The 19,088-nt window shown below is 52.1% G+C and overlaps 1 protein-coding gene across 5 annotated transcripts in view; it reads left to right on the top strand.

Annotated features, from left to right (window-relative positions):
* Window positions 1–5,666: 5,666 nt before the first annotated feature.
* The window catches only part of GRTP1 (growth hormone regulated TBC protein 1), a 46,695-nt gene continuing 33,273 nt past the window's right edge, over window positions 5,667–19,088 (top strand). For 2 of the 5 annotated variants that reach the window (XM_050767039.1, XM_050767043.1), the window contains exons 1-3: window positions 5,667–5,795; window positions 5,905–6,053; window positions 15,487–15,645. In XM_050767039.1, coding sequence (XP_050622996.1) covers window positions 5,764–5,795; window positions 5,905–6,053; window positions 15,487–15,645 — 340 coding nt within the window. In that variant the 5' untranslated portion in view covers window positions 5,667–5,763. Of the gene's footprint in view, window positions 5,796–5,904; window positions 6,054–6,801; window positions 6,889–15,486; window positions 15,646–19,088 lie in introns of those variants that run through there. The other 3 variants (XM_050767040.1, XM_050767041.1, XM_050767042.1) reach the window with 3 other exon arrangements.

The following is a 19,088-nucleotide window of genomic DNA, read 5'->3' as shown; positions in this document are numbered from 1 at the left end:
AGAAAAGTCTCCATTCCTCCTCTCGGGGGACCATAAGGGTCATCATGACTCATGTCCCAGGTAACTTTAGCAGCAAAGAGCCGTGCTCTGTAAAAGAGATAGTGGCTGTCAACTTGCTAAGCAAGTCCCTTCCCAACAAGGGCAAGAGACAGTCAAGCATGTGTAAAAACTGACGAATCACGTTACGTCCTCCTGCAGTACAAGTCCGAGGCAAGCAGAAAGCTTGCTTTGCTGAAACCTCCGACTATGTCAATGGTCTTTTTGGATAAGGGGGCGACTGGGGCAGTTACTACAGAATGTTCAGCACCGGTATCTACAAGAAAATCGATGTCTTTACCCCCAACTGTCATCCGGACCGTAGGCTCTTTGGGGGCACTTGAGCCCGGTCCCCCTCAGTCCAACAACCCTTCTGCCAGGTTGAGCAGGGCCCCTTCCTCCTTGTCTGGGGCCTCCTGCTCTGAGTCTCCTTGTTTTCCTTTTAGCTGAGGGCATTTGTTCTTCAATATGCTATTTCTTTACAATAAGCACATTGGTTACACTGCAGACTCTGACAGCCAGGCTGAATTTCTTTCCTGGGCGCCCCCTTCCCTTGCCTCTTTGGGGGGACCCCTCTGGTTGCTGCAGCTAGCAGGTCAGCGTTTTGCCGGGCCTGACGTTCACTCTCTGCGGTTTTCCTTACGGCAAACTGCATCCCTGTTTACAAACACCTGGTGAGCTATTTCTAATAACTGTGATGGATTCATCCCTGCAAACCCAGCGTGTTTCTGCAGTTTTCTTCTGTCTTCTGCACTTTGACTAACTACAGCCATGTTAATCATGCGCTGATTTTCAGGGCTATCGGGATGGAAGGGAGTATACAAACGATAGGCCTCACACAGTCTCTCATAGAATTGTGCTGGACTTTCTTCTTTTCCCTGAATGACCTCAGAGACCTTGTTAACCCTTGTGGCCTTCTGGGCTCCCTCTTTAATCCTCCCAGGAGAGCTTCCCTGTCTCGGTTCAGCCTTTGCATGTCCCCTCTTTCATCTGGGTCCCACCGGGGTCGGTTCCTGGGAACTGGGTCCTCACATACTCTCGGGGGTTTCAGTAATCAGCTGGTGCATGTTCCTCCAGCCACTTAGTTGCTGCTTGGAGCACTCTCCACCTTTCAGCCGTGTTAGAGAGGAACATGAGCAGCTGGTGGCAATCAGCCCAGGTGGGGATATGGGTCTGGATAATAGTTTGGAGCAAATCAATTAGAGCTTGTGGCTTTTCAGTATAGGACGGGGTATTGCTTTTCCAGTTGAGAAGGTCGGCAGAGGTGAAGGGCTGGTACACAAAACACGCCTCTCCACCATGCGCCCGTCCTCATCTATCCCAGTATTCCGCTGCTCTCTCAGGGGCATTTGTACCCCAGTTCTGGGTCGTAAACGAGCTGCCAAGGGAGGGGTTTCTCCCGAGGCTTCACCTTCTCCCTGTCTACTCTGGATGGCCTAGGGATATGTTTGTCTTATGGAGGCGCAAGCACTGTGGGCTCAAGAGTGGGGAGCCTCTCTCCCTGGTAAGGGGAGGGCACCCCTGGGATCACTGGTTCCATCTCCTGCAATGGATCTCCTGGTGTTGGGTCGAACAGAACTTCAGGAGTTGATTTCCCTCGGTGGGTGGAGTGGGATCCTTCCTTGGCTCTCTGTCCTCTGCTACTAGCACTGCTGCCGCCTGCCCTCTTAGCCACTGTGGGGGGTCTAGCACCAGCTGTAACCAAGTGTCTTTGTATGGGAATCGGTCTGAGTGTCCTGATTTACCAGTTACCTTGTACCACAACTTAGAAACAAGGGGCCTGTTCAGGCTTCCTTCTGATGGCCAACCCACTTCTAATGCTGGCCAATCTATTTCACACAAAGTTCTAAGTTTCCCAGGTGGTCTAGTGGTTAGGATTTGGCGTGCTCACTGCTGCGACCCAGGTTCGATTCCTGGTCAGGGAATCAAGAAATGTAGCAGGGGCCGGGCGCGGTGGCTCAAGCCTGTAATCCCAGCACTTTGGGAGGCCGAGGCGGGCGGATCACGAGGTCAGGAGATCGAGACCATCCTGGCTAACACGGTGAAACCCCATCTCTACTAAAAATACAAAAAGAAATTAGCCGGGCGTGGTGGCGGGCGCCTATAGTCCCAGCTACTCCGGAGGCTGAGGCAGGAGAATGGCGTGAACCCGGGAGGCGGAGCTTGCAGTGAGCCGAGATCGCGCCACTGCACTCCAGTCTGGGCAACAGAGCGAGACTCCGTCTCAAAAAAAAAAAAAAAAAAAAAAAAAAAAAAAAAAAAGAAATGTAGCAGGACAAGCCACAGACAAAACTCCTCAGACACCAGGTTAAAGAAAGAAGTGGTTTATTCAGCCTGGAGCATCGGCAGATTCGCGTCTTAAGAGTCGCGCTCCCCAAAAAAGAAATTCCTAGCCCTTTTAAGGGCTTGCAATTCTAAGGGGTCCACATGAAAATGTCATAATAAATCAAGCAAGCATGAGGAATGTGACTGGGGGCTACATGCATCAGCTAACAGAACAAGAAGTTTTACAGTGCTTTCTCATACAATGTCTGGAATTTACAGATGACACAAGTAGTTTTGGTCAGGGGTTAACATTATTAATATTATTATTATTTTAACCACCAGGGCCGGGCGGTAGCACCAAGGTCATCTGGCTATTTATCTTACTTCTGTTTCTTTCCAACTTTTTGCTTTCTCTCTTTTTTCCTGTCTTATAAACTAGGGAAAAGGGGAGGTGGGGGAGAAGCTGGGAAGGACAGCAGAAGTGGTGGTCTCATTTCAATGCTGGTAACCCCAGTGCTTCGGGAGGCCAGGGCGGGAGGATGGCTTGAGCCCAGGAATTTGGCACCACCTGGGCAACATAGCAAGACCCCTAGCTCTACAAAAACTAAAAAATTAGCCAGGTGTGGTGGCACGTGCCTGTGGTCCTAGCTACTCAGGAGGCTGAGATAGAAGGACCACTTGAGCCCGGTAGTTCCAGGCTGCAGTGAGCCAAGATCACACCACTGCACTCCAGCCTGGGTGACAGAATGAGACCCCGTCGAAAACCACCCCCTCACCAGAGGGGGGGGAAAAAAAAAAAAAAAGCAAATCTCCAATGCATAGAAGCAGAAAGTAGAAGAGTGGTTGCCAGGAGCAATAAATAAATAAATTGAGAGCGTTTAAAAAAATCTAGACTTGGCTGGGCGCAGTGGCTCACGCCTGTAATCCCAGCACTTTGGGAGGCGAGGCAGGGATCATGAGGTCAGGAGATGGAGACCATCTGGGCTAATGTGGTGAAACCCCGTCTCTACCAAAAACACAAAAAATTAGCTGGGCATGGTTGCAGGTGCCTGTAGTCCCAGCTACTCGGGAGGCTGAGGCAGGAGAAGGCCTGAACCCGGGAGGCGGAGCTTGCAGTGAGCCGAGATCGCACTACTGCACTCCAGCCTGGGCAACAGAGTGAGACTCCGTCTAAAAAAAAAAAAAAAAAAAAAAAAAAAAAAAATCTAGACTTGATACTGTTTCTGAAAGGATGATTGCAAGTGTGTCAGACCTGTGAGGTCTCAAGAGTCAGGCCAAACGCGGTTTTCTTGTGTGGAGCAGAGCAGCAGGGTGTGGGGAGGAGGGTGGGGGGCCCATTGACCAGGCAGCAGATGTGAGAAAGCTGCATCTGAACCCCTGCCCAGGCTGTCTCCCAGTCGGGTCCCAGGTTGGGGCTTGGCCTGGCCAGGCCTGGTCTGGAGTGGGGGACCTTTCTAGCTGCCTGGGTCTGGCTGCCCACCCTGCACAAGCCTGGGGATCCGGCCTCTCCGTATCTCTCCTCTCCACTCTTCCTGGAGGGCGCTGCTCTTATCTGACCTGCTCCCACAGTCTCCTACATCTGGCCCAAAAATACACTTGGTGGCGGTCCCGCCATCACACTCAGGCTTGGGAGCCAGCGGCCCCCGGTCTGTGCCGCCTGCCACACTGCTCTCCACGGCAGTGGTGGGGAAAGGAGGTTAGAACCCCATCTCCATGGCCAGAGGGCAGGAATGAGGGAAAAGGGGGGGACCGTGAGGCTTCCAGGCCTGGGGTTGGAACAGGAGCTGGGCGGTGTGGGGCTGTCTGGGCCGCAGGACTCCGGGTGCTGGGAAGTGGGGAGCAGGACTGTGTCCATTGCTCCAGAAAGCACGAGGGACGCGATGTAGGAAACGGGCTTCAGTTACAGCTGGAGAGGGGTTCAGCGGGTCACCGACTTAGGCAGAGAGGAGCCCAGACGACGGTTCGAAGACCCTGGGGACGGACGCCCACCTGTCAGTCCTGGGTTGTGGGGCACCCGTAGGCCGAGGGGCAGGAGGCTATGGCCCTGACTCCTGGTTTGGGTCTAAACATCCCAAGGAGGTGAGAGCGTAGGGTAGGGGCTGTGCGATCTTTGAAAGGAAGGACGCCGCGTGTTACCAAAAAGGCCAGTGCTGCGGAGCTGGGCTGAAAGCGTGGGGAGTTCCCAGAACCAGCAGACTAGGAACGGAGGAGCCGTGTCGGGGGCTCTGCTCTGCCGAGCACTGAACCCCCACAGTCATGCAGGGGCTGGAGAAGGGTGAAAGGCAGAGGCAGGAGTCCACACTTAGGGACCGGTCCGTTCCACACGCTGCTGTCCAGGCTCCTGGGTGGCACTCGCATGGAACATTCCGGAAACACCGATGGGAAGGTCCCAAAGTTGGTTCCCAAAGGCCCTGACGGACCCGCAGGGGACGCTGAGCCTGTGATCCTCGCCTCACCCAGACAAGGTCGGGCTGCTTCTCCCGGGAAAGCGCGTCTGGAGTCCGGGAACGGCCGCTCCTCCTGGGGCCTGTCCAGGGCGCCCTGGGCCTAAATCACAGGCGGGGAGAGGCGTGTCGGAGAAGCCCCCGCTCCAGACCCCCGGGGGACCCAGGGCGAGGTCGCCCCAGCACCTCACTTCTGGGGTCTCCCCTTTGCCACGTCGCCAGAGCAAAATTCAAAATCCGCAGTTCTGGCAAATTTCCGGGGCCTCCCGGACACCAAAAGCAGCTGAAATCTCAGGACAATGTCATGGAGCGCGGACCGAGAAGAAGCCGTTCGGAACCAGCGCTGCCCGGATTCTCCCAGGCCTGGCTCGCCGGTGGGGGGACCCCGGCCCTGGTTTGGGGGGGCAGGAACGGGCGGGCGCCCCTGGGGGCCTCTCATTTGTGTGTTGGTCTCGGCCTTAAAATGCAGCGGAGAAAATAAAAAATAAAATACAAATAGGAGTCAGGTGTCAGAGTCGGATCCGCCAGGCACTGAGGATTGAAGGAATCGCAGAAGCAGCTCTTCTCACCCGGGTCCAGGCCGCGGGGATCTGCGGGGGGCGCCCCGACTCTGCCCTTCTGCCCGACCCCGCCCGGAACGCCGCGGCCTCCGAGGCCCCAGGAGCAGGCCCCGCCCCGCCCCCACCTCCACCCCCAACCCCACCCCCACCCCCACCCTCAGCCCCCCTACGCCACCCATTCCCCCCTCCTCGCCCGTTCCCCCCTCTCCGCCCGTTCCCCCCCACCCTCCGCCCATTCCCCCCCACCCTCCGCCCATTCCCCGCCCTCCGTCGCCCGCCCCTCCCCCGGTCCTCCCCCGCCCCTCACCCCCTCCTGCCCGTCCTCTCTCCCCTCCCCCTCCCCGCCCCAGCCCCGCCCCCCCGCGCCCGCGGTCCCGCCGGAAGGACTTGAGCGCCCAGGAGCCGGGAGGCGAACCTGGGACCCGCTGGCCTCGCTCGGTGCGCGCCTCCCTCCCCACATGGAGCCCGCCGAGCGCTCGCGGGTCCCCAGGTGGGTGGCGCGGGGTGCGGGCGTCCCCGGCGGCTGCGGTCCCCAAGCGGGCCCCCGACCCCCCAGAGGAAACTTCGGGGACGCCGGCCTCCTTCTCTCCGTGTTGCAGGATCGACCCGTACGGATTCGAGCGGCCTGAGGACTTCGACGACGCCGCCTACGAGAAGTTTTTCTCCAGCTACCTGGTCACGCTCACCCGCAGGGCGATCAAGTGGTCCCGGCTGCTGCAGGGCGGGAGCGTCCCCAGGAGCCGGACAGGTGGGTCCCGGCGGCGCAGGTGGGTCCCGGGGGTGCAGGTGGGTCGCGGCGGCGCAGGTGGGTCTCGAGGGCGCAGGTGGGTCGCGGCGGCGCAGGTGGGTCCCGGCGGCGCAGGTGGGTCTCGAGGGCGCAGGTGGGTCCCGGCGGCGCAGGTGGGTCTCGAGGGCGCAGGTGGGTCTCGAGGGCGCAGGTGGGTCTCGAGGGCGCAGGTGGGTCCCGGCGGCGCAGGTGGGTCTCGAGGGCGCAGGTGGGTCGCGGCGGCGCAGGTGGGTCGGGCTGGGACGGGCGGGGCAAAGTTCGGCCTCCCGGAGCGGAGGGAGGGGGAGGAACCTTCCCGGGCAGGTCGGGACTTGGCTGCGGCTCCGAGCTAGGGCAGCCGCAGGGACCTGTTTTCCTGCTTTGGGATGGGCCGGCTGGTCGGACGCGAAGGAGACCCGTCCCTCCCAGAAGGGAGCCAGATCGGGATGGATCAAAACTCGATCCATGCCGGCTGCGGTGGCTCACGCCTGTAATCCCAGCACTTTAGGAAGCCGAGGTGGGCGGATCACCTGAGGTCAGGAGTTTGAGTCCGGCCTGACCAACATGGTGAAACCCCGCCTCTACTAAAATTACAAAACTAGCCGGGCGTGGTGGCGCATGCCTGTAATCCCAGCTACTCCAGAGGCTGAGGCAGGAGAAGCACTTGAACCTGGGAGGCGGAGGTTGCAGTGAGTGGAGACTGCGCCATTGCACTCCAGCCTGGGCGACAGAGCAAGACTCCATCCTTGTGACGGGGACCCACAGGGTCCTGCTCCACCTGCCGCTCCCCCGCGACCCCAGGCCTCCTCCTGCTGCGGTGAGTACTGGCCTGGCCGCCCGCCCACCCGCCTCGGGGTTAGCTGCAGGGCCCCCTCCTCAGGAGCTCCCCAGCCTTCCCTGTGCGGAGGGCACCGCCTCACCTCTGCCTTTCCCAGCACAGCCTCTGCTGGAGTCAAAAACCCTTCCTCCCTGTCCCGGATATTTCATTCACTGCTCAGTCCTCAGAACCTGCGACAGTGCCAGGCGACTTCCCTGTGTGTTCAGTGAATGAATGAAGTGCCTGCCTGGGGTGAGGGCTTGGTAGGAGTGTGCCCTGGAGCTAGGAACTCAGATGAGTGGGGTCAAAGGGGAGTCCTGGGGGCTTCCTGAGAAGGGGGATGTGAATGGCAGCTGAGCTTCAAGGGATGAGCTGTGTGCTCCAGGCTGTAGGACCTGGTGGGGAGGGGCAGAGATGAAGCCGGGGTCCTGCACCTGGGCGGAGGGTCGGAGGTGTGTGGTGACCACGGCCAGGCACAGAGAAGCCAACTGTTAAAGGTTTTCCAGGCAGGGGGTGATAAGATCAATTTTTGCTTTTATTTATTTATTTGAGACAGGGTATCCCTCTGAGTGCAGTGGCACAATCACCACTCACTGTAGCCTTGACCTCCTGGGCTCCAGCCATCCTCCCCGCTCAGCCTCCCACGTAGCTGGGACCACTGGCGCCGCCACCACTCCAGGCTAATTTTTAAATTTTTTATGGAGATGGAAGCTAATATCCTATATGCTTCCCACAAATGCATCATGTCCCATCCCTGTGGCCTCTGCATATTCACATGTTTCCAGTGGAACGTGTGTCTTTATTTTTCCTTTTGATTTTTTCTTTTCTATTTATTTATTTTTGAGACAGAGTCTCACTCTATCTCCCGGGCTGGAGTGCAGTGGTGTGATTTCAGCTCACTGCAACCAACCTGTGCCTCCTGGATTCAAGCGGTTTCCCTGCCTCAGCCTCCCAAGTAGCGGGATTACAGGCACCTACCATCACGCCAGGCTAATTTTTGTATTTTTAGTAGAGACGGGTTTCACCATGTTGGCCAGGCCGGTCTCGAACTCCTGACCTCAAGTGATCCGCCCACCTTGGCCTCCCAAAGTGCTGGGAATACAGGTGTGAGCCACTGCGCCTGATTTATTCTTAAAAGTTAACTGGTCTTTTAATTTTAAAAAGTAAGATAAAAGTATATAAGACATGTGAACTTAAAAAGCATAATTTATGTACATGGTAAACACTTTAATCATACTAAGGGCTACAAAGTGCAACAGGGAGTTCTCTCCCACCCCTGGCCCCCATCTCCTGTAGAGATGACCGAAGGGGACTGTCGTTCCATCCCCTCAGGAACAGAAGTGCACGCTTGGTTCTGCAGTTTGCTTTAAGAGCAGGGGAAGTCCGTGGGAAGTCCTGTGGCTGTGACCTGGAGGTTGGTTACAGCAGAACATCTGAAAGATGTACGGTTGTGCATAAACTTTTTGTTTTTACAGAAAACACAACTGCACATTCATTCTTCTGTCTTTGCCTTGGTCGTTTGGGTCTGTCCTCTTGCTCTCCTTTTCTTTGACTAGGGGCTGCTAACTTGGGTCCCCTATTTTCCTTTTTAGGGAACCACTCAGTGCGTTGCCCCCACTTTCCAATATGGATTTGGGAGGGGGTTCTGGGAAGAGCAGGGAAAAGGAAAAAAGCAATCCGGATGCAGAATCCTCCAGATTTTTATTCTTTTCCCCAATCCTTTGCAGTTATTTTACACGTAATTCAACAGTTTGTTTTTGCCTTTTTTTTTTTTTTTTTTTTTTTAGCGTTGGTCTCTATCAACTCTTTCTAAAAACTTCACTTTGTTTTTATTGAAGTAACAACCTTCTTCTTTTTGCTTTATTTTTTTTTAATCTAATTTTTTTTTTTTTTTTTTTTTTGAGACAAAGTCTAGCTCTGTCAGCCAGGCTGGAGGGCAGTGGCGCAATCTCGGCTCACCGCAACCTCTGCCTCCCAGGTTCAAGCAATTCTCCTGCCTCAGCCTCCTGAGTAACTGGGATTACAGGCACCTGCCACCACACCCCTCTAATTGTTGTGTTTTTAGTAGAGACGAGTTTTGCCTTGTTGGCCAGGCTGGCCTCAAACTCCTGAGCTCCAGTGATCCACCCACCTCAGCCTCCCAAAGTGCTGGGAAGACAGGCGTGAGCCACCAAGCTGGGCTGATTTATGTAATGTTAACTGGACTGTGTAATTATGGTAGCATCACTGGCATGAATGGGTCTGTGAGCAAATACATCTCTTTGGTCCCCTATGAGCCTCAGCGTGCGGGGTGGGAGCCACAGGGCTGTGGGCCTGCTCTGAAGTGAGTAGGGATGCTGGTGACTCCGGTGGGAGGCTCGAGGAGTCTGTGGTCGCGTGTGTCCCTCCTGGCCTGGGGCCTGGGTTCCGATGTGACCGTCAGGGTGCTCATGGGCACTGGCAGAGCCTCAAGTGCGGAGGGTCGGGCATAAAACAGGAGTGGGAAAGTTATTCCAAAAATGGGAATACAACTTCTTCCTGCCAGGTATTCTGACGGTGGTAAAGTTCTTCTGTTTTTGGAGGATTTTCATCTGCACTTCACATGTTAAAGTCTCCAGGAACACAGTCATCTACCAATCTCAGCAATCCACATGTCTTAAGTGATAGTTATAACGTATTCTGCCTGATCACACTCTTGGTGGGTACAATAAATACTGTATTTTCCTTTTTCCGTAGCAAATATCCACCAGGAGCCCTTAGGAAGACAACTTCCTCTTCCTCCCTAGAAAGACTAAATTCAACAAACTTAGTCCTGTTGAATTCCTATTTCATTCTCCATCTCGAGAAGGGAGGTCTGCAGGGAAGCAGCTTCAGGGCCATTGGCTTCTTGGAGACCTCCTTCCTGGTGGCTTAGAATATTAACACCACCTAAGTTAAATTGAGAAAACATATTTTCAAAGATACACCGAAAAACTGGGGATTTGCCTAACTTTGTCCGGGTAGACAGATGGATGTCAGTTCTCTGGATGTAGCTTCTTTTTAAAAATTTCCCAACTGTTTTGAATTGATATGTTATACTTCTGCAAACATTAGTGACGCTCTGTGGGTTAGCCCTGCCCCTGGGAAAGTGTCAGTCTGTGAGGACAAGTAAACGGTTTTCATTCTTCTATAAAGAAACAGTGTAAATCCAGATAACAAACTTATCAAAAAATCCCAGAATTCTTTGTTCTGTGAAGCTTCTGGTGTTGCTCCAACGGCCAGAGCTGCTGGGGGACCTCGGGCGCAGGCTTGGTGCCTTCTGTTCACCTTACAGATGAGGAAACCGAGGCACGCTCAGGGTCTGGAATCTGCAAGTCATAGGGAAGCACAGTGTCTGACTCCAGAGCTGGTGCATTTAACCATTTTGACCTTTCCCTTAAATACAACCTTGATATTATTGTTATTATTTGAGTCAGGGTCTTGCTTTGTCACCCAAGCTGGAGGGCAGTGGGACGATCATAGCTCACTGCAGCCTAGACAAGCAGTCCTCCCGCCTCAGCCTCCAGAGTAGCTGGGACTACAGGTGTGCACCACCATGTCCAGCTAATTTTTAAGATTTTTTTTATAGAGATGGAGTCTCCTGGGATTACAGGCATGAGCCACTGCACCTGGCCTATCAAACAGCAATTTACAGTAAAATTCACTCTTACCAGTATATGGTTCTGTGAATTTGGACAAACACACGGCTAGGCAATCATCACCACAATCAAGATTCTGTCACCTTCAACAATCCTGTCCTTTGAAGTCGGCCCACTGCCCACATCATTGACCTCTTCCCCATTCCTGTAGTTCAGCCATTTCCATGGTGTCGTCCGTGGAATCATACAGATTGTAGCCTTTGAGTCTGGTTTCTTTCATTTGATGCATTGGAGATCCATCCAGGACTTTGTATGTGTCAATAGTTCATTCCATTTTATTGCTGAGGTACTTCATTTTGTGGATGTACTACAATTTTTAAAAATCCCTTCATCAGGCTGGGCGCAGTGGCTCAAGCCTGTAATCCCAGCACTTTGGGAGGCCGAGACGGGTGGATCACGAGGTCAGGAGATCAAGACCATCCTGGTGAACACAGTGAAACCCCGTCTCTACTAAAACTACAAAAAACTAGCCGGGCGAGGTGGCGGGCGCCTGTAGTCCCAGCTACTCGGGAGGCTGAGGCAGGAGAATGGCGAGAACCCGGGAGGCGGAGCTTGCAGTGAGCTGAGATCCGGCCACTGCACTCCAGCCTGGGCGACAGAGTGAGACTCCGTCTCAAAAAAAAAAAAAAAAAAAAAAAAAAAAAAATCCCTTCATCAGCTGAAGACATTTGGAATGTGTAAAGCCAACATTATAACATTCACCTACAGGTTTTTGTGTGAACTAGTTTTCATTTATCTTGACTGAACACTTTGGGATCGCTGGGTCATATGATAAGTGCGTGTTTAACTAACTATTAAGAAATTACAAACCGTCTTTCCAACGTGGCAGTAAAATTTGGCATTCCCACCACAAATGTGTGAGTCTTCTAATTGCTCCACAGTCTTGCCAGCTCTTCATATTGTTGGTAAACACCAACATTATTTTACCAACATTATTTTAGTCGTTCTTTTGTAGATGGACTATTCTGTCTGCATTAAATTTCCTTTGCACTTTTATCAAAAAGCAAGTGGTTCTGTTTGTGTGGGTCTCTTTCTGGATTCCTTTTTATATCCCATTATTCCATTTGTCTTAACTTTTCTCCAGTACCACGTTGTCTATCTTACTGCAGGTTTATAGTAAAGCATAAAATCAGGTAATATGTCTCCTCCAACTTCATCTTCAAAATTGTTTCGGTTCTTTTCACTTTGCATATAAAGTTTAGAATCAGCTTGTCATTGTCCACAAAAAATTTTTTTCCTGGAACAGTGATAAGGAGGTGTATATAGGAATCTGTAGATCAACTTTGGAAGAAATGACTTTTTTTTTTTTTTGAGATGGAGTCTTGCTCTGTCACCCGGGCTGGAGTGCAGTGGCGCGATCTCGGCTCACTGCAAACTCCGCCTCCCGGGTTCCCACCATTCTCCTGTCTCAGCCTCCCAAGTAGCTGGGACTACAGGAACCCGCCACCATGCCCGGCTAATTTTTTTGTATTTTTAGTAGAGACGGGGTTTCACCGTGTTAGCCAGGATGGTCTCGATCTCCTGACCTGGTGATCCACCCGCCTCAGCCTCCCAAAGTGCTGGGATTACAGGTGTGAGCCACTGCGCCCGGCCAGAATTGACATCTTAATATTGAGCCTTGCCATCTGTGAACATGGTGTATCTATTAGTTTATTTCAGTCTTATTTGATTTCTTTTGCAGTATTCAGCATTTGGATCCTGCAAATATTTCGTTAGATTTTTACCTAAGTATTTCTCTTTTTTTGTTGCTATTGTAAATGATGCCAATTTAATTTTTTTTTATGTATTTATTTTTTTGAGATGGAGTCTTGCTGTGTCTCCCAGGCTGGAGTGCAGTGGTAAAATCTCAGCTCACTGCAACCTCCGCCTCCCAGGTTCAAGAGATTCTCCTGCCTCAGCCTCCCAAGTAGCTGGGATTACAGGTGCGTGCCACCATGCCTGGCTAATTTTTGTATTTTTTTTAGTAGAGATGGGGTTTTGCCATGTTGACCAGGCTGGTCTTGAACTCCATACCTCAGGTGATCCACCTGCCTCGGCCTCCCAAAGTGCTGGGATTACAGGCATGAACCACCACGCCAGGCCCCAATTTTAAATATACGATTTCCAGTTGTTCATTATTAGTTTGTAGAAGTACCACTGGTTTTTGCATGGCCTCTTCTTTCTGCTTCTGTCCCTCTCAGAACAGTCTCTGCCTGTGCTGGGACTCGCCCTCTCCTGCTGTTGTTTAGCACAGAATGACCAAATACTCATTCAGAGCATTCCTGGTCAAGCTGCCCTCTAAGAGTCATGAGACCTACAGCAAACCTTAGTACGAATTGTACTAACTTGGAGGAAAAGTCAGGCTGAATTATTGGTGTCTTTGGTAGAATTTTAAAAATAAAGCAAAACATGTTTTTCTTGTTCCTGTAAGCAGTGCGAATAAACCATAAACCAAGGGTACTGAGATGTTCTTGCCTGAACTTGATCCTCCAAATATGTTTCTAAACCAGAAAAGAGGGTTTCTTATGAGGGATTCTTTTTTTTTTTTTTTTTTTTTTTGAGACAGAGTGTCACTCTGTCACCAGGCTGGAGTGCAGTGGCATGATCTTGGCTCACAGCAACCTCTGCCTGCCACATTCAGGCGATTCTCCTGCCTCAGCCTCCCGAGTAGCTAGGACTACAGACACAAGCCAGCACGCCCAGCTAATTTTTTTATTTTTAGTAGAGATGGGGTTTCACCATGTTGGCCAGGGTGATCTCGATCTCTTGACCTTGTGATCTACCCGCCTCCGCTTCCCAAAGTGCTGGGATTACAGGCATGAGCCACCACACCCAGCTAACTCTGGTATTTTTAGTAGAGATAGGGTTTCACCATGTTGACCAGGATGGTCTTGATCTCTTGACCTCAGGTGATCTACCCACCTTGGCCTCCCAAAGTGCTGGGACTACAGATGTGCGCCACCACGCCCATCTAATTTTTGTATTTTTATTAGAGGATGGGGTTTCACCATGTTGGCCAGGATGGTCTCGATCTCTTGACCTCGTGATCCACCCACCTCAGCCTCCCAAAGTGCTGGGATTCCAGGCGTGAGCCACCACGCCCGGCCCTTAAGAGGGATTCTTTGGCTTTCAGTGGATGGCATTAGTGTCTGTTTTCTCTCTCCTCTGGGTCTTCCCTCCTTGCCCTTGTATCATTCGTCACGTATTTAGTGAGCTATTATTGCCTCCCAGGTTCCATTCCAGGAGTGGGAGGCCCAGTGGACAGAGAAGGGCCTGTCCTTCCAGAGCCTGATTTTCTCAGTAATCACCTAGCACACAATCATCTGCCCGTGTCCAGAGGATCATACACTGTGATCACCTTGGAATTGGAGCTCATAAAGTTTTACCCTATAGTCCTTTTCTTGACTGTGGCCTATGAAGTTATTGTAAGTTTTTATCTGCTAAATACAGCTGGTGCCTCAGATTTTTTTCTTTTTATGGCAGCTTATAGAATTCCGCAAATTGCATATGCCTTCTTTTCTAAAGTATGGTTTCTTTTAAAATAATGGTTTCTTTTCAAATATGTGCAGGGCCGGGCACGGTGGCTCACGCCTCTAATCTCAGCACTTTGGGAGGCCGAGGGGGGGGTGGATCACAAGGTCAAGAGTTCGAGACCATCCTGGCCAACATGGTGAAATCCTGTCTCGGCCGGGCGCGGTGGCTCAAGCCTGTAATCCCAGCACTTTGGGAGGCCGAGACGGGCGGATCACGAGGTCGGGAGATCGAGACCATCCTGGCTAACACGGTGAAACCCCGTCTCTACTAAAAAAATACAAAAAAAACTAGCCGGGCGAGGTGGCGGGCGCCTGTAGTCCCAGCTACTCGGGAGGCTGAGGCAGGAGAATGGCATGAACCCGGGAGGCGGAGCTTGCAGTGAGCTGAGATCCGGCCACTGCACTCCAGCCTGGGAGACAGAGCGAGACTCCGTCTCAAAAAAAAAAAAAAAAAAAAAAAAATCCTGTCTCTACTAAGAATACAAATATTAGCTGGGCATGGTGGTGCGTGCCTGTAATCCCAGCTACTTGGGAGGCTGAGGCAGGAGAATTGCTTGAACCCGGGAGGCAGAGGTTGCAGTGAGCTGAGATTGCACCACTGCGCTCCAGCCTGAGCAACAGAACAAGACTCTGTCTCGAAAAAAGTAAAATATGTATAGTGTAGTATCAAAGGAAAACAGCAAAACTTTAAATATTTGCTTTGAAAATTAACTGTTTTGTAGCTTAAGAGTACAGTGTCGCAACTTTGGACTTAACATAATTAATTCGGATGTTAGTCATGCATATCTTTTCCATCTGCCTAAGAAATTACTCAGTATTACTAATGAAGATAGCTCATGGCTTTTGGCTTCTGTCCCTATATGTTTATTAGAAAATACTAATTTTAGAAAATTACTAATTACTTTTTCACATTTTTATTGTCAATTAAAATATCCTCACGAAATGGAGTAGCTTTCAATGTATAGAGATAACTGCACAAGGAGGACAGTGACGTCTGCCACTGAAACCGTGGTCTCCCAGGTGTGGCGTCCCACCTGAGGTGCTCACAGCTGAGCCCAACCAACGTCCTTGTTCTCAGCTTGCCCTCTCACTGTTTTGCCCCTTTGCTGCTCCTCTGCACAGCTCTTAGGGAGCTTTCCGGGGCAGCCGTCTGACCGTGGCTCTGTTTCCTGACCACCTGCATGGGATGGCGAAGTGGGGGTGGGGGTGGTTCTGTAGCCAGTCTGATTTGTGCTCTGTTGAGAGGGGGAGGAGAGCAGAATTTTTGAAGGAGTATATGTACCAGTTTTGGTGGAGATGGATGAAGTTCTGGGTCTCTCTAATACTCAATTTAAGAAGGTAAGTGGTGAGAGCGGAAAGTGTGGCAGGAACGTGTGGGCCCTGCAGGCCTCTGGTCCAGCTCACACGCTGTCTGTCCTCTCGGCCTTCAGTGAAGCGCTATGTCCGGAAGGGGGTCCCGTTGGAGCACCGTGCCCGCGTCTGGATGGCGCTGAGTGGGGCCCAGGCTCAGATGGACCAGAATCCCGGCTACTATCACCGGCTTCTCCAGGGAGACAGAAACCCCAGGCTGGAGGACGCCATCAGGACAGGTGAGGCAGCGGGGATCAGGCTCTGGCACAGGGCCCGGGGGCCAGAAGGAACTGGTTTCCACCCAGTGTCTAGTCTCAGTGTCCAGGAGTGAGTGGTGCGTCTGCTGGTTTTAACTTAAAGTCACGTCTTCCTCCATGAAAGAATAAAAACTGAAGCCTTTGCAAGGGGAGAACAATGATCGTAATTCACTCAGCAAATATTCACGTGCCTAGCTGGCTAATACGAAAATGGTCACGAAGGAGCAGACATGCTCCATGAAGACCTGCAGGACAGTGAGAGGCAGCCTCTGTTGCCGGCGGGCTTTGCGCCGGGCACTGGTCGCGTGGCCGTCGTACGCAGCCGTGTTCATGAGGCTGCACACCAGGGCTTCCTTTTTTGTGTCTGTCATAATTGCTGGACTCCCTTCTCCTCTGATTTTCTCAGTAATCACATAGCCATAGGGTCCCTGGCTCTCAGAAGTTCAGAATGCTAACAAAATTGATTAACCTAAGGCCGGGTGCGGTGGCTCATGCCTGTAATCCCAGCACTTTGAGAGGCCGAGGAAGGCAGATCCACCTGAGAATAGGAGTTCGAGACCAGCCTGGCCAACATGGAGAAACCCCCCTCTACTAAAAATTCAAAAACAGCCGGGCATGGTGGTGCATGTCTGTAATCCCAGCTACTCGGGAGCTGAGGCAGGAGAATCGCTTGAACCCGGGAGGTGGAGGTTGCGGTGAGCTGGGATCGCACCATTGCACTCCAGCCTGGGCAACAAGGGTGAAACTCCATCTCAAAAAAAAGAAAAAAAAAAAGAAAAATTGGTTAATCTAAATTGAATAATTAGATTTTTAGAAAGTACATCTGCCCTTCTGATTTTAACAGTTTTTGAGAAATACACACTTAAACACAATATACTTAATTTAAAAAAACCCAGTGGCTTTAAAGTGCTGTGAGGTTAGAAAGACTTGGGAGGGTGAGGACACGGTGCATCCTGCTGCCCTTCCTGGGGGTCTCCTGTCCACAGGGCTGAGCCAATGGGGAGGGGGCTACCCAGGCTGGGGGCTGGGGCTGCCGGGGAGAGGCTGCATCCTGACCGCAGAGTGTTTGCCGCCAAAGGTCTCCAAGCAGATGGACAGCCTGGCGGCCAGAAACGCTGATTCAGGTTGGGAAGAGGAGAGCTTGGGTGCAGTGGGGAGGGGGTGCATAGTACAACAGAGCACTGCTGTCTGAAAAATGAGTTTAAAGGCTCTGTTTTGTGGTTTTTTGGATGATTTTTTTTTTTTTTGAGACAGGTGTCACTCTGTTGCTCAGACTGGAGTGTAGCCGTGCAGTCACAGTGAGTGCTTACTGCAGCTTTTACCTACCAGGCTCAAGTGATCCTCCTGCCTCAGCCTCCCACGTAGCTGGAAATGATCAGGACCACAGGTGTGCACCACCACACCTGGCTCATTTTTTAAATTTTTATTTTTTTGCAGAGATGGGGTTTTGGTTTTGAACTCCTGGGCTCTGAGGATCCTCCCTCCTTCACCTCCCAAAGTGCTGGAGTTACAGGAGTGAGCCACTCGCCTGGCTGAATCTTTTTTTTAATTATGGTAAAATATGCCTAATATAAAATTTACCATTTCATTTTCCCAAGCTGAAGCTCTGTCCCCATTGTCAAGCACCACCCCCGTGTCCTTGCCCAGCCCCTGACAGCCCGCAGTGCACTTGCCTCTGTGCTTTGGCAACTCCGGGGTCACGTAAGAGGAGTCCTGTGGGCTGTGTCCTGTGCGGCTGGGGTCCTTTCCCTCGCCTCAGTCCTCACGGATCCTCTGTGCTACATCTCGTGTGAGAATTTCCTCCTCCTTTAAGAGTGAATAATATTCCACGCATGGGCAGACAACATTTTGTTCATTTATCCACCTGTCAGTGGACCCCTGGGCTCTCCTGCCGCATGGCTGTTGTGGGTGGCACGGCCGTGAGCCTGGGTATGTGGATTCTGCTGGGTCCCTGCTGTCAGCTGTGGGCTCCTACCCAGAGTGTGGGGCTGCTGGATCCATGTCAGTTCTGTGCTTAGTAATTGGAGGCACTGGTCAGTTATCTTTCAGGAGCTATGCAGTGGATGGTCCAGCCCCACAGAGCCAATGCCAGGCCACGCAGTGCAGACAGAAAGCTCCCCTGCTCTTCCATCTCCACAGTGGAGATGGAGCCATCTCCTTTCCCACAGGATATTATCAAAACATCTCAAGACGCTTAGCATGGTGGCTCACGCCTGTAATCCCAGCACTTCGGGAAGCTGAGGCAGGCAGATTATTTGAGCTCAGGAGTTCAAGACCAGCCTGGCCAACATGGCGAAACTCCGTCTGTACAAAACAATACGTAAATTACCCCAGGCGTGGTGGTGTGTGCCTGTAGTCTCAGCTACTCAGGAGGCTGAGGTGGGAGGATCACTTGAGCCCTGGAGGTCGAGGATGCAGTGAGCTGTGATTGCACCACTGCACTCCAGCCTGGGTGACAGAGTGAGCCCTATGTCAAAAAATATATATATATGGAAAAACTCAATAAAAATATTATATAGAAATGAACACAGCTAGTCACTCTAGTCTGAAATAGCAAAAATACTAACTTCCCCTTGACTGATTCCAGTTTTTGGAATGTTTAGAATTCCATTAAAAAAAAAAAAAAGGCTCTTTTGTAAGAAAACACACAATGAGAAATAATGTGCTCTGAGGCACTGAACTAATGTTCGCCCAAATCTAGTTTTTTGTAAGCAAAGACAAGGCCTGGGGCCAGAGGTTGGAAACAGACTCACAGTATTTTGCAGCCGTTATGGAGAGACCAGAGGCGGTTGGGTTCCTCCAGAGTGGGGTGTGTGCACATCTCAGCATCACGGCTGGCGGGGGCTGCTGTGAGTCAGTCTTGGAACCGGCCGTCCGCTGGTGACTGCGTGGGGTGCCTGGTGAACACCTCTAACGGAGGTAGGGCCAGTGGGAGCAGAAACCAGTGGAGTTGTCGAGCCAGCATTATCCTTCCTGCCTGGCTTGCATCCGGGGTTAACGTGGAGGTCAGCTTCAGTGAGGCCTGGCACTGGGCCAGCGTGAGGCTTGGTTAGTCTCGGGGACCCATGTGGTATCCGGATCCCCCGGCACTAGACAGCTTGTCCAGGGCCACTGTCCTGCCAAGAGATGCCTGGGCTGGACAGTGTGGGGGTTGGTGCCGAGGAAGGAAGAGGCCGGCAGGGATGCCTCCTGCACACGCAAGCTGACAATGCGGGGTTTATTCAGTTCTCAGTTCTCAGCTCTCAGCCGTGTCCTTTATCTCTGAGGAGTCTCAGTTTATTCTGTCTCCTGCTGTTTTGCATCTTCGGAATTAGGAGAGTGTCCCAAAGTTCTGTGGGCATTTCTCTCCACCTGTCACCCTGGGTCCTCGAGGCAGAGCTGCCTCCACTGTGCACAAGGTCCGAGGTGCAGGAGGCCTGGGCATT

Source organism: Macaca thibetana, chromosome 17 (assembly GCF_024542745.1).
Source record: "Macaca thibetana thibetana isolate TM-01 chromosome 17, ASM2454274v1, whole genome shotgun sequence".
NCBI lineage: Eukaryota > Metazoa > Chordata > Mammalia > Primates > Cercopithecidae > Macaca > Macaca thibetana.
The sequence above is the reverse complement of the archived record's forward strand: the minus strand, read 5'-3'. Positions and strand labels throughout refer to the sequence as shown.